This window comes from Carettochelys insculpta, chromosome 1 (assembly GCF_033958435.1).
Source record: "Carettochelys insculpta isolate YL-2023 chromosome 1, ASM3395843v1, whole genome shotgun sequence".
In the NCBI taxonomy this organism is placed as follows: domain Eukaryota; kingdom Metazoa; phylum Chordata; order Testudines; family Carettochelyidae; genus Carettochelys; species Carettochelys insculpta.
Genome location: NC_134137.1, coordinates 179,977,033 through 179,992,200, shown reverse-complemented (window position 1 = coordinate 179,992,200; position 15,168 = coordinate 179,977,033). Strand labels below are relative to the sequence as shown.

Sequence of the window (15,168 nt, the reverse complement as noted above, 5' to 3'; positions counted from 1 at the left end):
TCCTCAGCATGGAGATTTCAGTGTTTCTGATGTGGCTGACCTCCTGAATGCCCAGCCTACAGGAAGTAAAATTTCTAGAGATGATTGAATTTTTTCACTACTTTCTCTGAATAACTGAGCAGCAGGAAGATTGGCCTTTCTTGCCAAAGTCTGGTAGTGGATGAGTGCACAAGAATAGTTTATTTTCTTAAATTTCGGAAGCAATTCAAAACTGAATATAGATCTGTCCATGTTTATACAGACAAGGGTTGTATGTCTTTGTTCTATATACACACTTTGCTAAAAGCAAACTTACTTTTCCAAGCTAGCTTGTGATTCTGTTGGAATTTTTCCTGTAAGAGTTCAACACTCAGAAAAATAATTAAGAATGTATTCAGAATGCTATTGGTTTATTTACTTAATTTCTAGGTGCCTCCTCTTTAATTTCCTACTTCTCCATGACATGCAATAGGTGAAAATCTGAACTTTGATGTATATCATAACTTGTGTTAACTTGTACCAGTCATTGTCCATGTTGGTGGGAAAGGGGATATTCTGTAACCTGTAATCTTAAATTTCAGTTTCTGTATTTAAATGGTGACTTGTAAGAAAGTAGGTGTGTATTCCTACTCTGATAGGCAGGTGAAATGAAAGCCAATATTTGCTCTTTCCAGCATCCTTGTACAGTATAGTGGATTAATATAATTATGCCCTATTATAGAGAGAGATGGATATTTTTGAGCTTTATAAGTTAAAACTAATTCTGATAAACCCCAAATCTAGTTTTCTCTTCCTGCTCTCTTGCCCCTGAATACCTAAAAATCTAGAGGCCTGCAGAATTCCTCCAATAGCAATGTATCCAACTTTTCTGCCAGCTTTACTACTTCAGCTTTGTAATGCGTGTAACAGCTATCACCTCTTCTCCACATGTAATCTTGTCACTGTCTGTCTAACTTTTAAAAGTGCTGTTCACAGCCTCCTGCTTGCACACTTCATATGCTGCAATTTCAACCCAGCTTCCAGTTCTGGTGTCTGTCCTACAGTGAGCTACCAGTTTGTCAGCCTGGTCCCTTAATTTTATCACTTTTTGATTTTCTTGCCCCCACTTCAGCTGTCCCTGTCTCTCATCCTCAATGAGGCACTCTTCTACATTTAAACACTTCAGCCTGCTTCTTCCCCTGAACATAGTTTACTCAGATTCTGCTCATCTCCCAGCTGAGTCTCTGTTTTGTATAAACCACTTTAAGTTACTTCTGCTTTAGGTTAACAGAAGCTTTCTGGACAGATTTCAGAGCTGCTCTTCCATTGTTTATTTCTTAAGTTATTTGCTGCCTTCAGTATAGCTGATGGGGCCTTTCTTATGAAACTCTCTCCCTGTACCTTCCAAGATTCTGCTCTTTTTTTGGGGGTGGGGTGGGTGGCAGGGGGAGTGTGGGGAGGTTTCCTTTACAACTGGTCCTTTTCTGAGTTCCATGGCAGACTAGCTTCACGTGTCTCTTTACTCTAGGTGCTGCCCCAGTACTACCTCATTCATTCTTAACTTCCATCATTACCATTGCTAGTGGGGAGACTGAGTCATAGATCTCAGGGTGGATTGCTTTAAGATTTTAAAGATCTTTAAAATTCATGGGCCAGCATAGGGAAGGGCCTGGACTCATGTTTTTTAAATCCTTAAAGTTGCCAATACAGTTTCATGTAAATCTCTATAACTTGGAACTCCCTCTCTGACTTCTGTGTGCCCTCTTCTCCTTCAGGTCTTTCTCCAAAGGTGCTACTTGCGGTAGCCACGAAGACTATAGACTTAATCGTGTGTAGCCCTCATGATAAACGTTATTTTCCCAAGTGACTGCAGAACCTTTATTCTAACCTACATTGACCCACCCTCTACTATCCTCACACATTGTTCTGTTATGTATGAACTGCCGTCCGTATCTGAGGCACAGCATACGTGGAAAATAAAACCAATTTGATGGCAAGAAGTGTATAGCGGACATACTGTACTAATGATATATAGCACAGTAAATAATGCATGCTCAGCTTGGGTACTAGTTCAGTTTTTTCAGTTATCAAGTGATTTTTTTTTTCTCTTTAAATTTAACAGAAATTGCCCAAGTTATTGCCTCTTACACAGCGACAGGACCTGAACAACTTACCCTGGCACCCGGTCAGCTGATACTTATCAGAAAGAAGAATCCAGGTGGATGGTGGGAGGGAGAGCTCCAAGTTAGTTACTACTACTAATACTTCTATAAGTTTCCTATCTTATTTTGTATTTCAAAGCACAAACACATCAGTACTTCTGGAAAAAATCATTCAGCCAAAATATTTCCAATAGTCACGAGATCTTTAAGATAAAATATAAAAACAATAGTGCATTTTGCCATGCTGTGGGCAATGGAAAGGACAGATTTGGGGCGAATCAGATCTGTTTCCTCAGTCTGCCTTGTTAGGTTTTTTTTTGGTTGGTTGGGTTTTTTTGGTTCGTTTTTGTTTTTTGGGTTTTTTTGGTGTAAACTAACAATTGAAACTTTTTTTTTTTTTCACATTGTGAAGATTCATGGGCCTCAGAGCAATAGTCAGTTTCTGTCATTCTCTGGCCTTTCTACACCATTGATCTGCTCTATAAGTAAATCTGTGTCCAGCAGTCATGTAAGGGTATCTATGAGCTAATGCGTAACATATATGCACACGCCTGTCTATAACTGAGAAAGAGATAAGGTTTCAGATACCTCTATCATTATTCCATGAAATTTTGACCAAAATTAAGCATAAGTAAAACTAATAAAATTGCTTTTAAATTTCATTTAAAAGAATTCGTTATCCCTTACACTATCTAAGCTAATTGAATTAGTTTTTCCCCAATGAGAGAATATCTTGTGAGTACATAAAAAGCTGGCTTTGGAATTACAGGTTGCATCTCCCTCATCCAGCAACCTTGGGACCTGATCTGTACTGAACAAGGGAATTTGCCAGATGAAGGGAAGTCCCCAGCCTCGCATACACTCCACACTTCCAGCCCTACCAGCCCCCTTACCCGCAGCTGGTCTCTGGCCCCTTTGACCCCTGGGAGACTGGCTTCAGCCCTGGCTGGACTGCCAGCACAGGGCAACCGGCTCCTGCAAGGTGGGCCTCCCAGCCACTGGCCCTTTCTCTTGCAACCTTCCAGCTGTGAGTCTCTGAACCAGTAACATCTGTGGTCCTGTTGGATGACCAATGTTGCCGGATGAGAGAATTACAGTTTTGAGAGGTGCTTTAAAATGGTTAATACTGTTAAAATAATCAGTGAGATTTTAAAAAAATGTTTAGAAGTTGATTCAGTTAATTTCTGAAACTTTGACTTCAGTGCTTTTTAGCAACAAACCTAATTTTTTGCAGTCCTTTGGGTCATCAAACTGATTTTTGGGTGTATGTAATGACAATATTATCCAAAAGAGCAAAATTGTATATTTTTGTAATGTGCATGCTTGAAGGTATACAAACTTAAATATTCACATGACCTCCTCCTTTCTTTCTTGGTGGTTCTTCATCTTCCTCTGGGAGATTGTCTCACAGGTTAATTTCAACAGCTTGTTAAATCATTCTTAATTTATAACGTAAGAGGCACAAACAAATTTTAATGCTGCCAATAAAAATTGTATAAGTAGAAAGATTTTCTTGAAATGTTTATTTATGTTTGTATCCATCAAAAAAGAAATAGAGCCTCTACTGTGTTTGTGTGGAGTTGGAATCAAGATTAGTGGGAGTGACTAAAGATAAAATCAAATACTGAAGAACGGCTTTTTTCCAAACAGAACAGTGGTTCATATGTATCTATTAGTCATTACATTCTGTTAAGATTAGGGAAATCTTCCAGGACTATTTTTGGCAATTAATAATCTATGCAGACTTTTAATCAGATCTGGAAAAATTAGGTTAAATTGGTAATCCAAGATGTAATACTGAACAGATGGCTGCTTTCAAGAGAGGAAAGATATTTTTCTTAGGCTTTAAAAGGTAAACTTCAGTAAAATGTCAAAGGAACCTCAACAGGTCATCAAGTTCAGTCCACCTTGCACTCATAGGCATTCTTACATCTTCATCCAACTAATAGCTAAAAACACACACATCTTACAAATAATGAACTAGCACGAAACTTAAAAGCTGTCAATTTTACCATTGTTGGTCAGAAGCATATAAAAATCATCTTCCATGCTTATCTTCTGGTCCTTAGCTGGAAAGTTCATTGATAAAATAATCTGTGAAGCATCTAGCCCAGTTTTGCAGACAGGAACGTGGTTACTGCCAGACTGGATCAGATCCAAGTTCTGTCTAGTTCAGTGTTCTGTCTTCAGCAGTGGTCAGTAGCAGATATTTCAGAGGAAGGTGTGAGAACCCTGAAGCAGGCAGATCTGTGCTCTACATTGTCTCATTGTGGTTTCCTTAGATTAGATTGGTCGAAGCCCTTAAGCCTGAGTTTTAATATCCCTTCCTATATTTGTTGTTAATTATAGCTGGAGATTCATAGAGTCATATTTTGAATCTTCCTATGCTCTTACTAAGTATGAGTCCAACCTTCTAGTTTATCTGAACAAACTTGGGATGTACTTCCTCTGCCACAATGTTTGTCATTATTTTTGTAGTAATTGCATACATGGTAACCATTGTAGTTTTACAATACTATGGTTGTAGTTTGGAGTTCTCCATGTCCACTGAAGGTAGGATAAGAAATAATGGAGTTAATATGCAGCAAGTGAGTTTTAGGCTAGGTATTAGTAAAATCTTTTTACCTGTAAAGGTAGTTAAGCTCTTAATAGGCTTCCAAGGGAGGTTATGGAATTCCCCTGACTGCAGGTTTTTATGAACTGGTTGACTGACAAGCTGTCATGGATAGTCAAATTACTTGTCCTTGCCTTAGTGAGGGAGGTGAACTTGATGACTTCTTGAAGTCCATTCCAGCCCTTCGTTTTTATTATTCTATAGTCTTAATTATAGTTTTTTAGAAATAGTGTGCGAGAAATCAAGGTTTGCCAAGTAGAAGAGGATTTAACTGAGTATCTGAATGTTTCAGTGCTCTTAAAGAAAGCCATCAGCTATGTTCTTTAAAGTCATTTGGCCTAGTTAAAAATGGTCAGGGTAACTTAAAATATAAAATTAAAATGTAGACTGAATTACCCTGGCTTGGTTTGAGGTCTTATGTGTTTAACCCTCTTAAAAAAATTATTTTCTTTATAGGCTCGAGGGAAAAAAAGACAGATAGGATGGTTTCCTGCTAACTATGTAAAACTTTTAAGTCCTGGTACCAGTAAAACTACACCAACCGAGCCACCTAAATCAACAGTATTACCTTCTGGTAAGTAATGTTATCATAAGAACATAAGAACATAAGAATGGCCATACTGGGTCAGACCAAAGGTCCATCAAGCCCAGCATCCCATCTGCCGACGGTGGCCAATGCCAGGTGCCCCAGAGAAGGAGAACAGAAGACAATGATCAAGTGATTTATCTCCTGCCATCCATCTCCTGCCCTTGTTATGAAGGCTAGGGCACCATACTTTATCCCTGGCTAATAGCCATTTATGGACCTAACCTGCAAAAATTTATCAAGCTCTTTTTTAAACCCTAATAGAGTCCTGGCCTTCACAGCCTCCTCGGGCAAGGAGTTCCACAGGTTGACTGTGCGCTGTGTGAAGAAAAATTTCCTTTTATTAGTTTTGAACCTACTACCCATCAATTTCATTTGGTGTCCCCTAGTTCTTGTATTATGGGAAAAGGTAAATAATTTTTCTATATTCACTTTCTCCACACCATTCATGATTTTATATACCTCTATCATATCGCCCCTCAATCGCCTTTTTTCCAAACTGAAAAGTCCCAGTCTCTCTAGCCTCTCCCCATATGGGACCCTTTCCAAGCCCCTAATCATCTTAGTCGCCCTTTTCTGAACCTTTTCTAATGCCAATATATCTTTTTTGAGGTGAGGAGACCACATCTGCACGCAGTACTCGAGATGTGGGCGTACCATAGTTTTATATAGGGGAAGTATGATATCTTTTGTCTTATTATCGATCCCTTTTTTAATAATTCCTAACATCCTATTTGCCTTACTAACTGCCGCTGCACACTGCGTGGATGTCTTCAGAGAACTATCCACTATAACTCCAAGATCCCTTTCCTGATCTGTCGTAGCTAAATTTGACCCCATCATGTAGTACGTGTAATTTGGGTTATTTTTTCCAATATGCATTACCTTACACTTACCCACATTAAATTTCATTTGCCATTTTGCTGCCCAATCACTCAGTTTGCTGAGATCTTTTTGTAGTTCTTCACAATCCCTTTTGCTTTTGACTGTCCTGAACAACTTGGTGTCATCTGCAAACTTTGCCACCTCACTGCTTACCTCATTTTCTAGATCATTGATGAACAAGTTGAACAGGATCGGTCCCAGGACTGACCCCTGGGGAACACCACTAGTTACCCCCCTCCATTGTGAAAATTTACCATTTATTCCAACCCTTTGTTTTCTGTCTTTTAACCAATTCCCGATCCATGAAAGGACCTTTCCTCCTATCCCATGACCACCTAATTTACATAAAAGCCTTTGGTGTGGGACCGTGTCAAAGGCTTTCTGGAAATCTAGGTATATCATGTCCACTGGGTGCCCCTTGTCCGCATGTTTATTAACCCCTTCAAAGAATTCTAATAGATTAGACAGACACGACTTCCCTCTGCAGAAACCATGCTGACTTTTGCCCAACAATTCGTGCTCTTCTATGTGCCTTGCAATTTTACTCTTTACTAGTGTTTCTACTAATTTGCCTGGTACTGATGTTAAACTTATCGGTCTATAATTGCCAGGATCTCCTCTAGAGCCTTTTTTAAATATTGGTGTTATATTGGCCGTCTTCCAGTCATTTGGTACCAAAGTGGATTTAAAGGATAGGTTACAAACCACTGTTAATAACTCCGCAATTTCACATTTGAGTTCTTTCAGAACCCTTGGGTGAATGCCGTCTGGTCCTGGAGACTTGTTACTATTCAGCTTATCAATTAATTCCAAAACCTCCTCTAATGTCACTTCAATCTGAGTGAGTTCCTCAGATTTGTCGCCTAAAAAGGCTGGCTCAGATTTAGGAACCTCTGTAACATCTTCAGCCGTGAAGACTGAAGCAAAGAAATCATTTAATCGCTCCGCAATGGCACTGTCTTCCTTGATCGCTCCTTTTATATCTTTATCATCCAAGGGCCCCACTGCTTTTTTAGCAGGCTTCCTGCTTCTAATGTATTTAAAAAACATTTTACTATTGTTTTTTGAATTTTTGGCTAGCTGTTCCTCAAACTCTTTTTTGGCTTTTCTTACTACATTATGACAGTTAATTTGGGAGTGTTTATGTTCCTTTCTATTTTCCTCACTAGGATTTGACTTCCACTTTTTAAAAGCTGCCCTTTTCTCTCTCACTGCCTTTTTAACATGGCTGTTTAGCCATGGTGGTTCTTTGTTAGGTTTCTTACTGTGTTTTTTTATTTGGGGTATACATTTAAGTTGGGCCTCTAGTATGGTGTCTTTAAACAGTTTCCATGCAGCTTCCAGGGATTTTAGTTTAATTACTCTACCTTTTAGTTTCTGTTTAACTAGCTTCCTCATTTTAGTGTAATTCCCCTTTTTGAAATTAAATGCCAGAATGTTTGACCGCTGCGGTGTTCTTCCCAACACAGGAATATTAAAAGTTATTATATTGTGGTCACTATTTCCAAGCGGTCCAGTAACAGTTACCTCTTGGACCAGATCCTGCGTTCCAGTCAAGACTAGATCGGGAATCGACTCTCCCCTTGTGGGTTCCTGTACTAGCTGCTCCAAGAAGCAGTCATTTAAGGCATCAAGAAATTTAATCTCTGAATCCCGTCCTGAGGTGACATGCACCCAATCAATATGGGGATAATTGAAATCTCCTATTATTACTGTGTTTTTTATTTTGATAGCCTCTCTAATCTCCCTTAACATTTCAGCATCACTATCACTGTCCTGGTTAGGTGGTCGGTAATATATTCCTAATGCCATATTCATATTAGAGGAATGAATTGTTATCCATAATGATTCTATGGCACATTTTGATTCCTTTAGGATTTTTACTTCATTTGATTCTATATTATCCTTCACATATAGTACCACTCCGCCACCCGCACGACCTGTTCTGTCTTTCCGATATAATTTATATCCCGGTATGATAGTGTCCCACTGATTTTCCTCATTCCACCATGTTTCTGAGATGCCTATTATGTCAACTTCCTCCTTTGATATGAGGTACTCCAGTTCACCCATCTTATTAGACAGACTCCTAGCATTAGTGTAAAAGCATGTTAGAAAACTACCACTATTTATATGTCCGCCTTTCACAGACGCGTTGGATTTTTTTATGCACGATTGTTTCACATCTGTTCTTGCCCATATATTATTTCCCACGTTCCCTATCTGACTAACTTCTAGGGAATCCCTGTCTATGGAGCCTTGTGTAAGAGAAGTCTCCGTCCGATCCAGGTGCTCCCCCGCACCAATCGGCTTTCCCCCACCTCTTAGTTTAAAAACTGCTCTATGACCTTTTTAATGTTTAATGCCAGTAGTCTGGATCCACCTTGATTTAGGTGGAGCCCATCATTCCTGTATAGGCTCCCCCTACCCCAAAAGTGTCCCCAGTTCCTAATAAATCTAAACCCCTCTTCCCTACACCATCGTCTCATCCACGCATTGAGACTCTGAAGTTCTGCCTGTCTATCTGGCCCTGCGCGTGGAACTGGAAGCATTTCAGAGAATGCCACCAAAGATGTTCTGGATTTCAGTCTCTTTCCTAGTAACCTAAATTTGGCCTCCAGAACATCTCTTCTACCCTTCCCTATGTCATTGGTACCAACATGTACCACGACGACCGGCTCCTCCCCAGCACTGCCCATAAGTCTGTCTAGATGCCTCGAGAGATCCGCAACCTTCGCACCAGGCAGGCAAGTCACCATACGGTTCGCCCGGTCATCACAAACCCAACTATCTATATTTCTAATGATCGAATCCCCTACTACTAAAACCTGCTTCTTCCTAACAGCTGGCGCTCCCTCCCCCGGAGAAGTATCCTCGGCACGAGAGGATACAACAGCACCCTCTGGAAGGAGGGTCCCAACTATGGGATGGTTTCCCTCTGCTCCCCTTGACTGCTCTCCTTCCCTGAGCCTTTCATCCTCCGTAACAGCCTCAGGACTGTCAGATTGGAGGTGGGACAGCCCTACTATGTCCCGGAAAGTCTCATCCACAAACACCTCTGCCTTCCTTAGCTCCTCCAGTTCAGCCACCCTGGCCTCCAAAGCACGCACTCGGTCTCTGAGGGCCAGGAGCTCCTTGCATCGAGCGCACACATATGCCACCCGCCCACAGGGTAGGTAGTCATACATACTGCACTCGACACAATAAACAGGATAGCCCCCACTCTGCTGCTGGGCTTCGGCCTCCATTTCCTACTCTAGTTATATATAAGGGTTAATTAAATGTTTCAGATAGAGGTTGTTATAAAGGATTTAGTTTAAGGGCAACAGAAGTCACTGGCTCCCTCCAAGCTCCCTCTCCAAACTCCCTCCTGTTAGCACGCACCCTGTTCGCGAGCACCCGGTCGCAAAGCTCCCTGGTCGCTTACTAGCAGGGTTTAAGTGCTCGGCCTCCCTGATAGCTCCTCCCTCTGCCTACAGCTCAGCCAATCAGCACACGGTGTTTCAATTCAAACCTAATCAGCTTCCAACTGCCTGCCTGCCTGCCTGCCTGCCTGAGCACACGGCCTTTCAAACAAACAAACACTCAGCTCAGCACTCCAAACTCCAAACAAACAAACACACAAGCCCAAAACCTCCAAATATAAGCAGCCACTTACCCCAAGTTGCTTTAGTTTGCTCCTTCCTTCTCCTCCTCCAGGAGAGCCTCTCCAAACTCCCTCCTGTTAGCACGCACCCTGTTCGCGAGCACCCGGTCGCAAAGCTCAAGATATTTGTTCATCTCTTTCACTTGTGTAGCTTAGAACTGGACGTTTCTAAGAACATCTATTTTACTATTATGCTTCATAGTTCCTTTATAAAAATATTTAATTTTTTTATGAATTTCTATACTGTAAAAGCCTGTATTTCATCTGAGTATTTTCTCATATCTAACTTAGATCATACGACTGTAGGGAAAGAAGACAACCACTCAGGCTAACATGGAATATATGTCATATATATTTGCTTATTTTAACGCTGATGAAAGGATGTACGACTGGTAGTGCTAAAGATTGAAATATGCTATCCACTAAACATCCACCGCAGGCAGTAACAAACCAGCCTACTAACATGCGCCAACTGTGGCAGAAGCAGGTTTAGGAGCAAGAAGAAAGCTTGTTTTTATATCCTTACTATTCCTTCTGAGTTTGGTGTTTTGGGCGGCACCCTTGTAGGAAGGACACTTATCCATTAGAATCTGTAGTAATATAATCAGTTTTCTCCATGTAAACCGTTGGATGATATCCAGATGGTAATGTCTTTCATTATTATTGATATGGCTTGAACTACACTGATAAAATATCTGTTACTAACTCTCTGAGCTATTTTTAACCATTATTACTCCCTTGAGATAAAAGGAGTTTGTTTCTCATTGACTGTGGATGAAACCTTGGACTTTCATACTGACACACCAAGCATGACTTCTGTCTGGATTCTGTCTCCAATTATCTAGAAAAAATAGTCATAAGGATTTAAATGCTAGGGAACTAGATAAGTTATGAAATTTATAATGAGTACTCCACTGACTGAAAGCTGTCATCTGATGTGTTCCGTGAAATGTATGAAAGAAGTTTGGTTTCAGTTCTTGGTGAAAACAGGTGGCCACATCAGAAAGTCTGCATCCCAGGTGGATGGGCCTACCAATGGTCCTCTAATTGGTTACCTTAACAGGAAAGCAAAAGAAATCTACTGAAATGAAGACTGATCTCGCCCCTCGCTGCTGGTGCTGCGGCTCCCACCAGATCAAGCTTGGGGCGCGCTAGCTTAAAAGCACTGTGGAGACACTTGTATTTTCTACGTAATAGAACCGACAAGCAGAACTTTTTCACAGATACTCCTAAATGTTCTGTATAAATATGTAAACATTTTACAGGTTGCACATCTCTGGTCTGGCATCCTCAGGATATGATGGGTCTCAAATGAGGGAATTTGCTGGACCAGAGGAAGTCCACTGCCGCTGGACCCCCAGCCCTGAGGCTCTTCCCTGCCTCCAGCTCCACTTCCAGCCCCAGCAGACCCTTTACATTCAGCCCTGTCCAAGCAGTCACTAGCCTGGCCCCTACTGAATTGATGCTGGCCCTGACCGCAGGCTCCAACTCTAGCCAGTGTGCAGGGGCCAGACCCTGGGGCACAAGTCACCACTGGGCTCCCCTGTGCAGGGCTGCTGGGCCCCAGTCACCAGACTCCCAGCTGCTAGCCCTCCTCCCACCAGCCTCCCAGATGGGGCTGTCTGGTCCAGTAACATCCATGGTCTTGCTGGCCCATGGATGTTGCGGGACCAGAGAGTCCAAGTTTTGGGAGGTGCAACCTGTAGTAGCAGTTTGTTTATTTGAGTTGGGGTATTGACAGAATCAGATACGAGCCTATCAGTTACAACTTTATGTTGACTTTGGAGAGAGTTGGAGGACAACGAACTGTCTGGTCTTTTTAGTAACAATGATGTCCTCATCTGGAATGCGATCACTTTTAGGGCCAGCATGGTGGAGGTGCCTTTATGAGGAAATCTAGAGGTATAGGCTGGTGGGACAAAATACAGAGGGGGGCTTTATGTTAATGAGGATAGTGATTTATGCTGTCATGATGGCTGTAAGTGGTGGAACTGCATGCTGAGAAAAATCTATAGATGGAGAGAGGAGTGACAGAGTCATACGTGGAGAGGGCTTTTCATGTGTGTAATATCACGTGATGCCTGAAGTTTGAAGGGAGTCTGTAAGAGGCCAGCACCAGCAACAATTTAATGTGTATCTATTTTTTCTTAATTTTTCTTTAAGTGTAGGACTTTAGATGGTTTTTAAAGTCTGTTGAACAAACACTTTATACTATTTGAAGCCTTGAAACTCTTAGTTTCCCACTGGTTTATATCTGTCCCCTTTCAAACCTGTGAGTGAGCACTGTCCTCCTAGTTTGACAAATGGCAGGACTGATTCAATAGCCTGTGAAGGCCACTTCCATGTATTACCACACGTCAGAAACTGTATTTTATAGAAATACTAGAAAACCTCTTTGAAAGCATTGGACTTGTGTGCTTTTTCTGTAGTATTTGTAGCTTGTACTAGCAAGGAGAGAGGCAGATAGGAACCTGGACTCTGGTTCAAACCCCTGTATCAGATGTTTTGTTGCAGATAACCAGTAGGCCCACTGCATGTCTTCTTTTTGTAACAGAAACTAGGGGTACGTACACTTCAGTCTACTTTTATAGACAACTGTGGGCTTTGGAGCTGCTGGTAATATTAGGAATTCAAACAAACTGGGATTGTTGGGTTTTCCATGTGAGATGGAGGTACAGTAGAACCTCAGAGTTCAGTAGTTTTTTTAACTCTACTGTGTTTGCTTTTTTAAGGCTTTACTGCTGCTTAGGGATGTTAAATCCTGTTTAATTGTATCAGAGAGGTAGCCGTGTTAGTCTGTAGCTTTGAGAACAACAAGAAGTCTTGTGGCACCTTATAAACTAACAGATATTTTGGAGCATAAGCTTTCATGGGCAAAGATCCGTTTCATCAGATGCGTGAGTAGGTGGGGTGGTTTCAGAGGGATATTTAAAGAGTGGGGTCCCAGTAAGAGGGAGGGCCAGAGCTGACAAGGTCTATTCAGCAAGGTGGAAATGGCCCAGTATCAATAGTACTTATCAACAGAGTTAAAAACAAGTCAGATCAGACAGGGGGATGTGAGCCTTTGTCAGAGTCTACTGGGGAGATGTTAGCGCCCAGACCAGAGAAACTGCCTTTGTAAGCTGCAAGCCACTCCCAGTCTCTGTTAATCCATGATTAATGGAGTCAAATTTGCAAATAAATTGCTGCTCAGATTTCTCTCTCCATTTGACTTCTGAAATTTTTTTGTTTCAGGACTGTCACCCTTAAATCTGCCACTGAGTGTCCAGGGAGATTGAAGTGATCCCCCACAGATGTTCTGTACATTACTGTTCCTGATCTCTGATTTATGTTCATTTATTCTTTTACGGAGAGACTGTCCAGTGTGGCCAATGTAAATTGCAGTGGGGCATTGCTGGCACATGATGACATATATTATATTAGTGATGTGCAGGTAAAGGAGCCCCTGATGGTACAGTTGGTGTTAGGTCTTGTGATGATGTCACTGGTGTAGATACGTGAGCAGAGTTGGCAGCGAGGACTGTTGCAGGGGCTGGTTCCAGGCCTAGAGTCACTGGTTTGTGATTTGTAGTGGCTGGTGAGGATTTGTTTAAGGTTGGCAGGCTGTCTGTAGGCGAGGACAGGCCTGCCTCCCAAGGTCTGTGAGAGACAGAGATCATTGTTCAGGATGGGTTACAGATCGCTGATGATGCGCTGGAGAGGCCTTAGTTGGGGGCTGTATGAGATGGCCAGTGGTGTTCTCTTGTTTTCCTTGTGAGGCCTGTCTTGTAGCAGGTGGCTTCTGGGTACCCGACTGGCTCTACCAGTCTGTTTCCTCACATCCTTAGGTAGGTATTGTAGTTTGAGGAAAGCTTGGTAAGACCAGGGCCACCATGGAGGGGGCTACTGCAGCCTGGCTGGAGTGCCCCACGCCCACGGCCCGAACAATCCCTTGCCCGTGGCAGGTGAGGGGTTGCTCCAGCTCATACTGGTTACACCAGAACATGTAACCTGTTTGCCTACTTTCAGTTCCAACTGAGGCAAGAGGCTGACTGAACAGTTTATAACTCTGCTGTTCATAACTCAGCCCTTCTATTGTATATTCAAAACTTCTCTAACGAACTTAAATGTAGAAGGGTAGGACCAAATTCAGACTTTATTTGGCTTAATACAGAATTAGTTAGGACAAATAACAGTAGAAGACCAATTATCTTTTTTCATCTTAAACAAAATGCTGAAAAGTTATATGTTAGAAAATCTCTGCACTGAAATTTGTATGCCTTATATCATCAAATTTGCAAATTAGTTAGCTGACTGTTCCTAAGTGTGACAGGCGGAGTCATAAGTCTCCAAGTCTCTGGAAGAGTAAATGGAAATTCGCTATCACTAAGTACTGGGAGGAAATTTAAAAAGGGGAAATTAATGCTGAATGGCATGGAGTAATTTCCTGACACTGAGATTTGTTAGACTGTCAAATGATATTTTGAGGTGAAAAATAACAGAAGCCCCATTGCTTGGAACATAGAACACAACAGAAAGCAAAAAGAAGCAAATTGGTGGTGTTGGTGGTTATTTACTAAAGAATACAGCCCCCCTAACTTGGGAGAATTAAGCCAGTTTTCTAATTTTCTTCTCTGTTGCCATTGTGCAGAGCCTGTTGTGTCCTGGGAGCCACTCAGATTTACAGATTAAAAAAATAGAAAAATATATTGTAGGGAACAGTTCTGCCCCAGTAAGAGGGTAGGTTAAATGAGCTAACAAGTTTTCTAATTTCCCACCCCCACTCTCTTCCAGCCAGTTTCCAACTTTTGATGTTCTTAAACCAAGGGTCAGCAACCCCTCCCCCAGCACAGTTGCCACGAGAGGCATGTGAGCCAGTTTTCATCAGCACACAGGGTGAGATCTCCGTCCTGTCCCTCCTTCCCCATGCAGCCAGCAGCTTGCTCACAGCCTGTGGATTAGCAAAAGACCAGCTAATGCTACCAACCACCATCTAAATGGCAAAGCTCCGCATCTGAACTTATTAATAAAGCTGTTGTTAGTAGGACTGTTACTTTTTAAAATAGCTATCACCAGCATTCAAACCATGCAGAGAGGTCAAAAGGTCAAATTTAAGCACTCCACCTCGGAAAGGTTGCTGACCGCTCTTCTAAACATCTCTAGCTGTATTTGCACAAGCGGGATGACACTGCTTGCTTTCTCCAGACTGGAGCTGTGTTTAGTAGATGCTTTCTCTTCCATCAAGTGAAGTTAGAATTCCTTGAAGGAAAAGGTTCATACCTAAAGTTGTAAAAATTAGGGTTCAGAAGTATTTATATATGCCACAGTTATTGGTCAG

At 41.7% G+C, this 15,168-nt stretch overlaps 1 protein-coding gene across 4 annotated transcripts in view; it reads left to right on the top strand.

The window, feature by feature from the left end:
• The window catches only part of ITSN1 (intersectin 1), a 219,055-nt gene that overhangs the window by 157,857 nt on the left and 46,030 nt on the right, over positions 1 to 15,168 (top strand). For all 4 annotated transcript variants that reach the window (XM_074996511.1, XM_074996519.1, XM_074996529.1 and 1 more), the window contains exons 26-27: positions 2,081 to 2,202; positions 5,191 to 5,308. In XM_074996511.1, the coding sequence (XP_074852612.1) occupies positions 2,081 to 2,202; positions 5,191 to 5,308 (240 nt within the window). The remainder of the gene's footprint in view (positions 1 to 2,080; positions 2,203 to 5,190; positions 5,309 to 15,168) is intronic.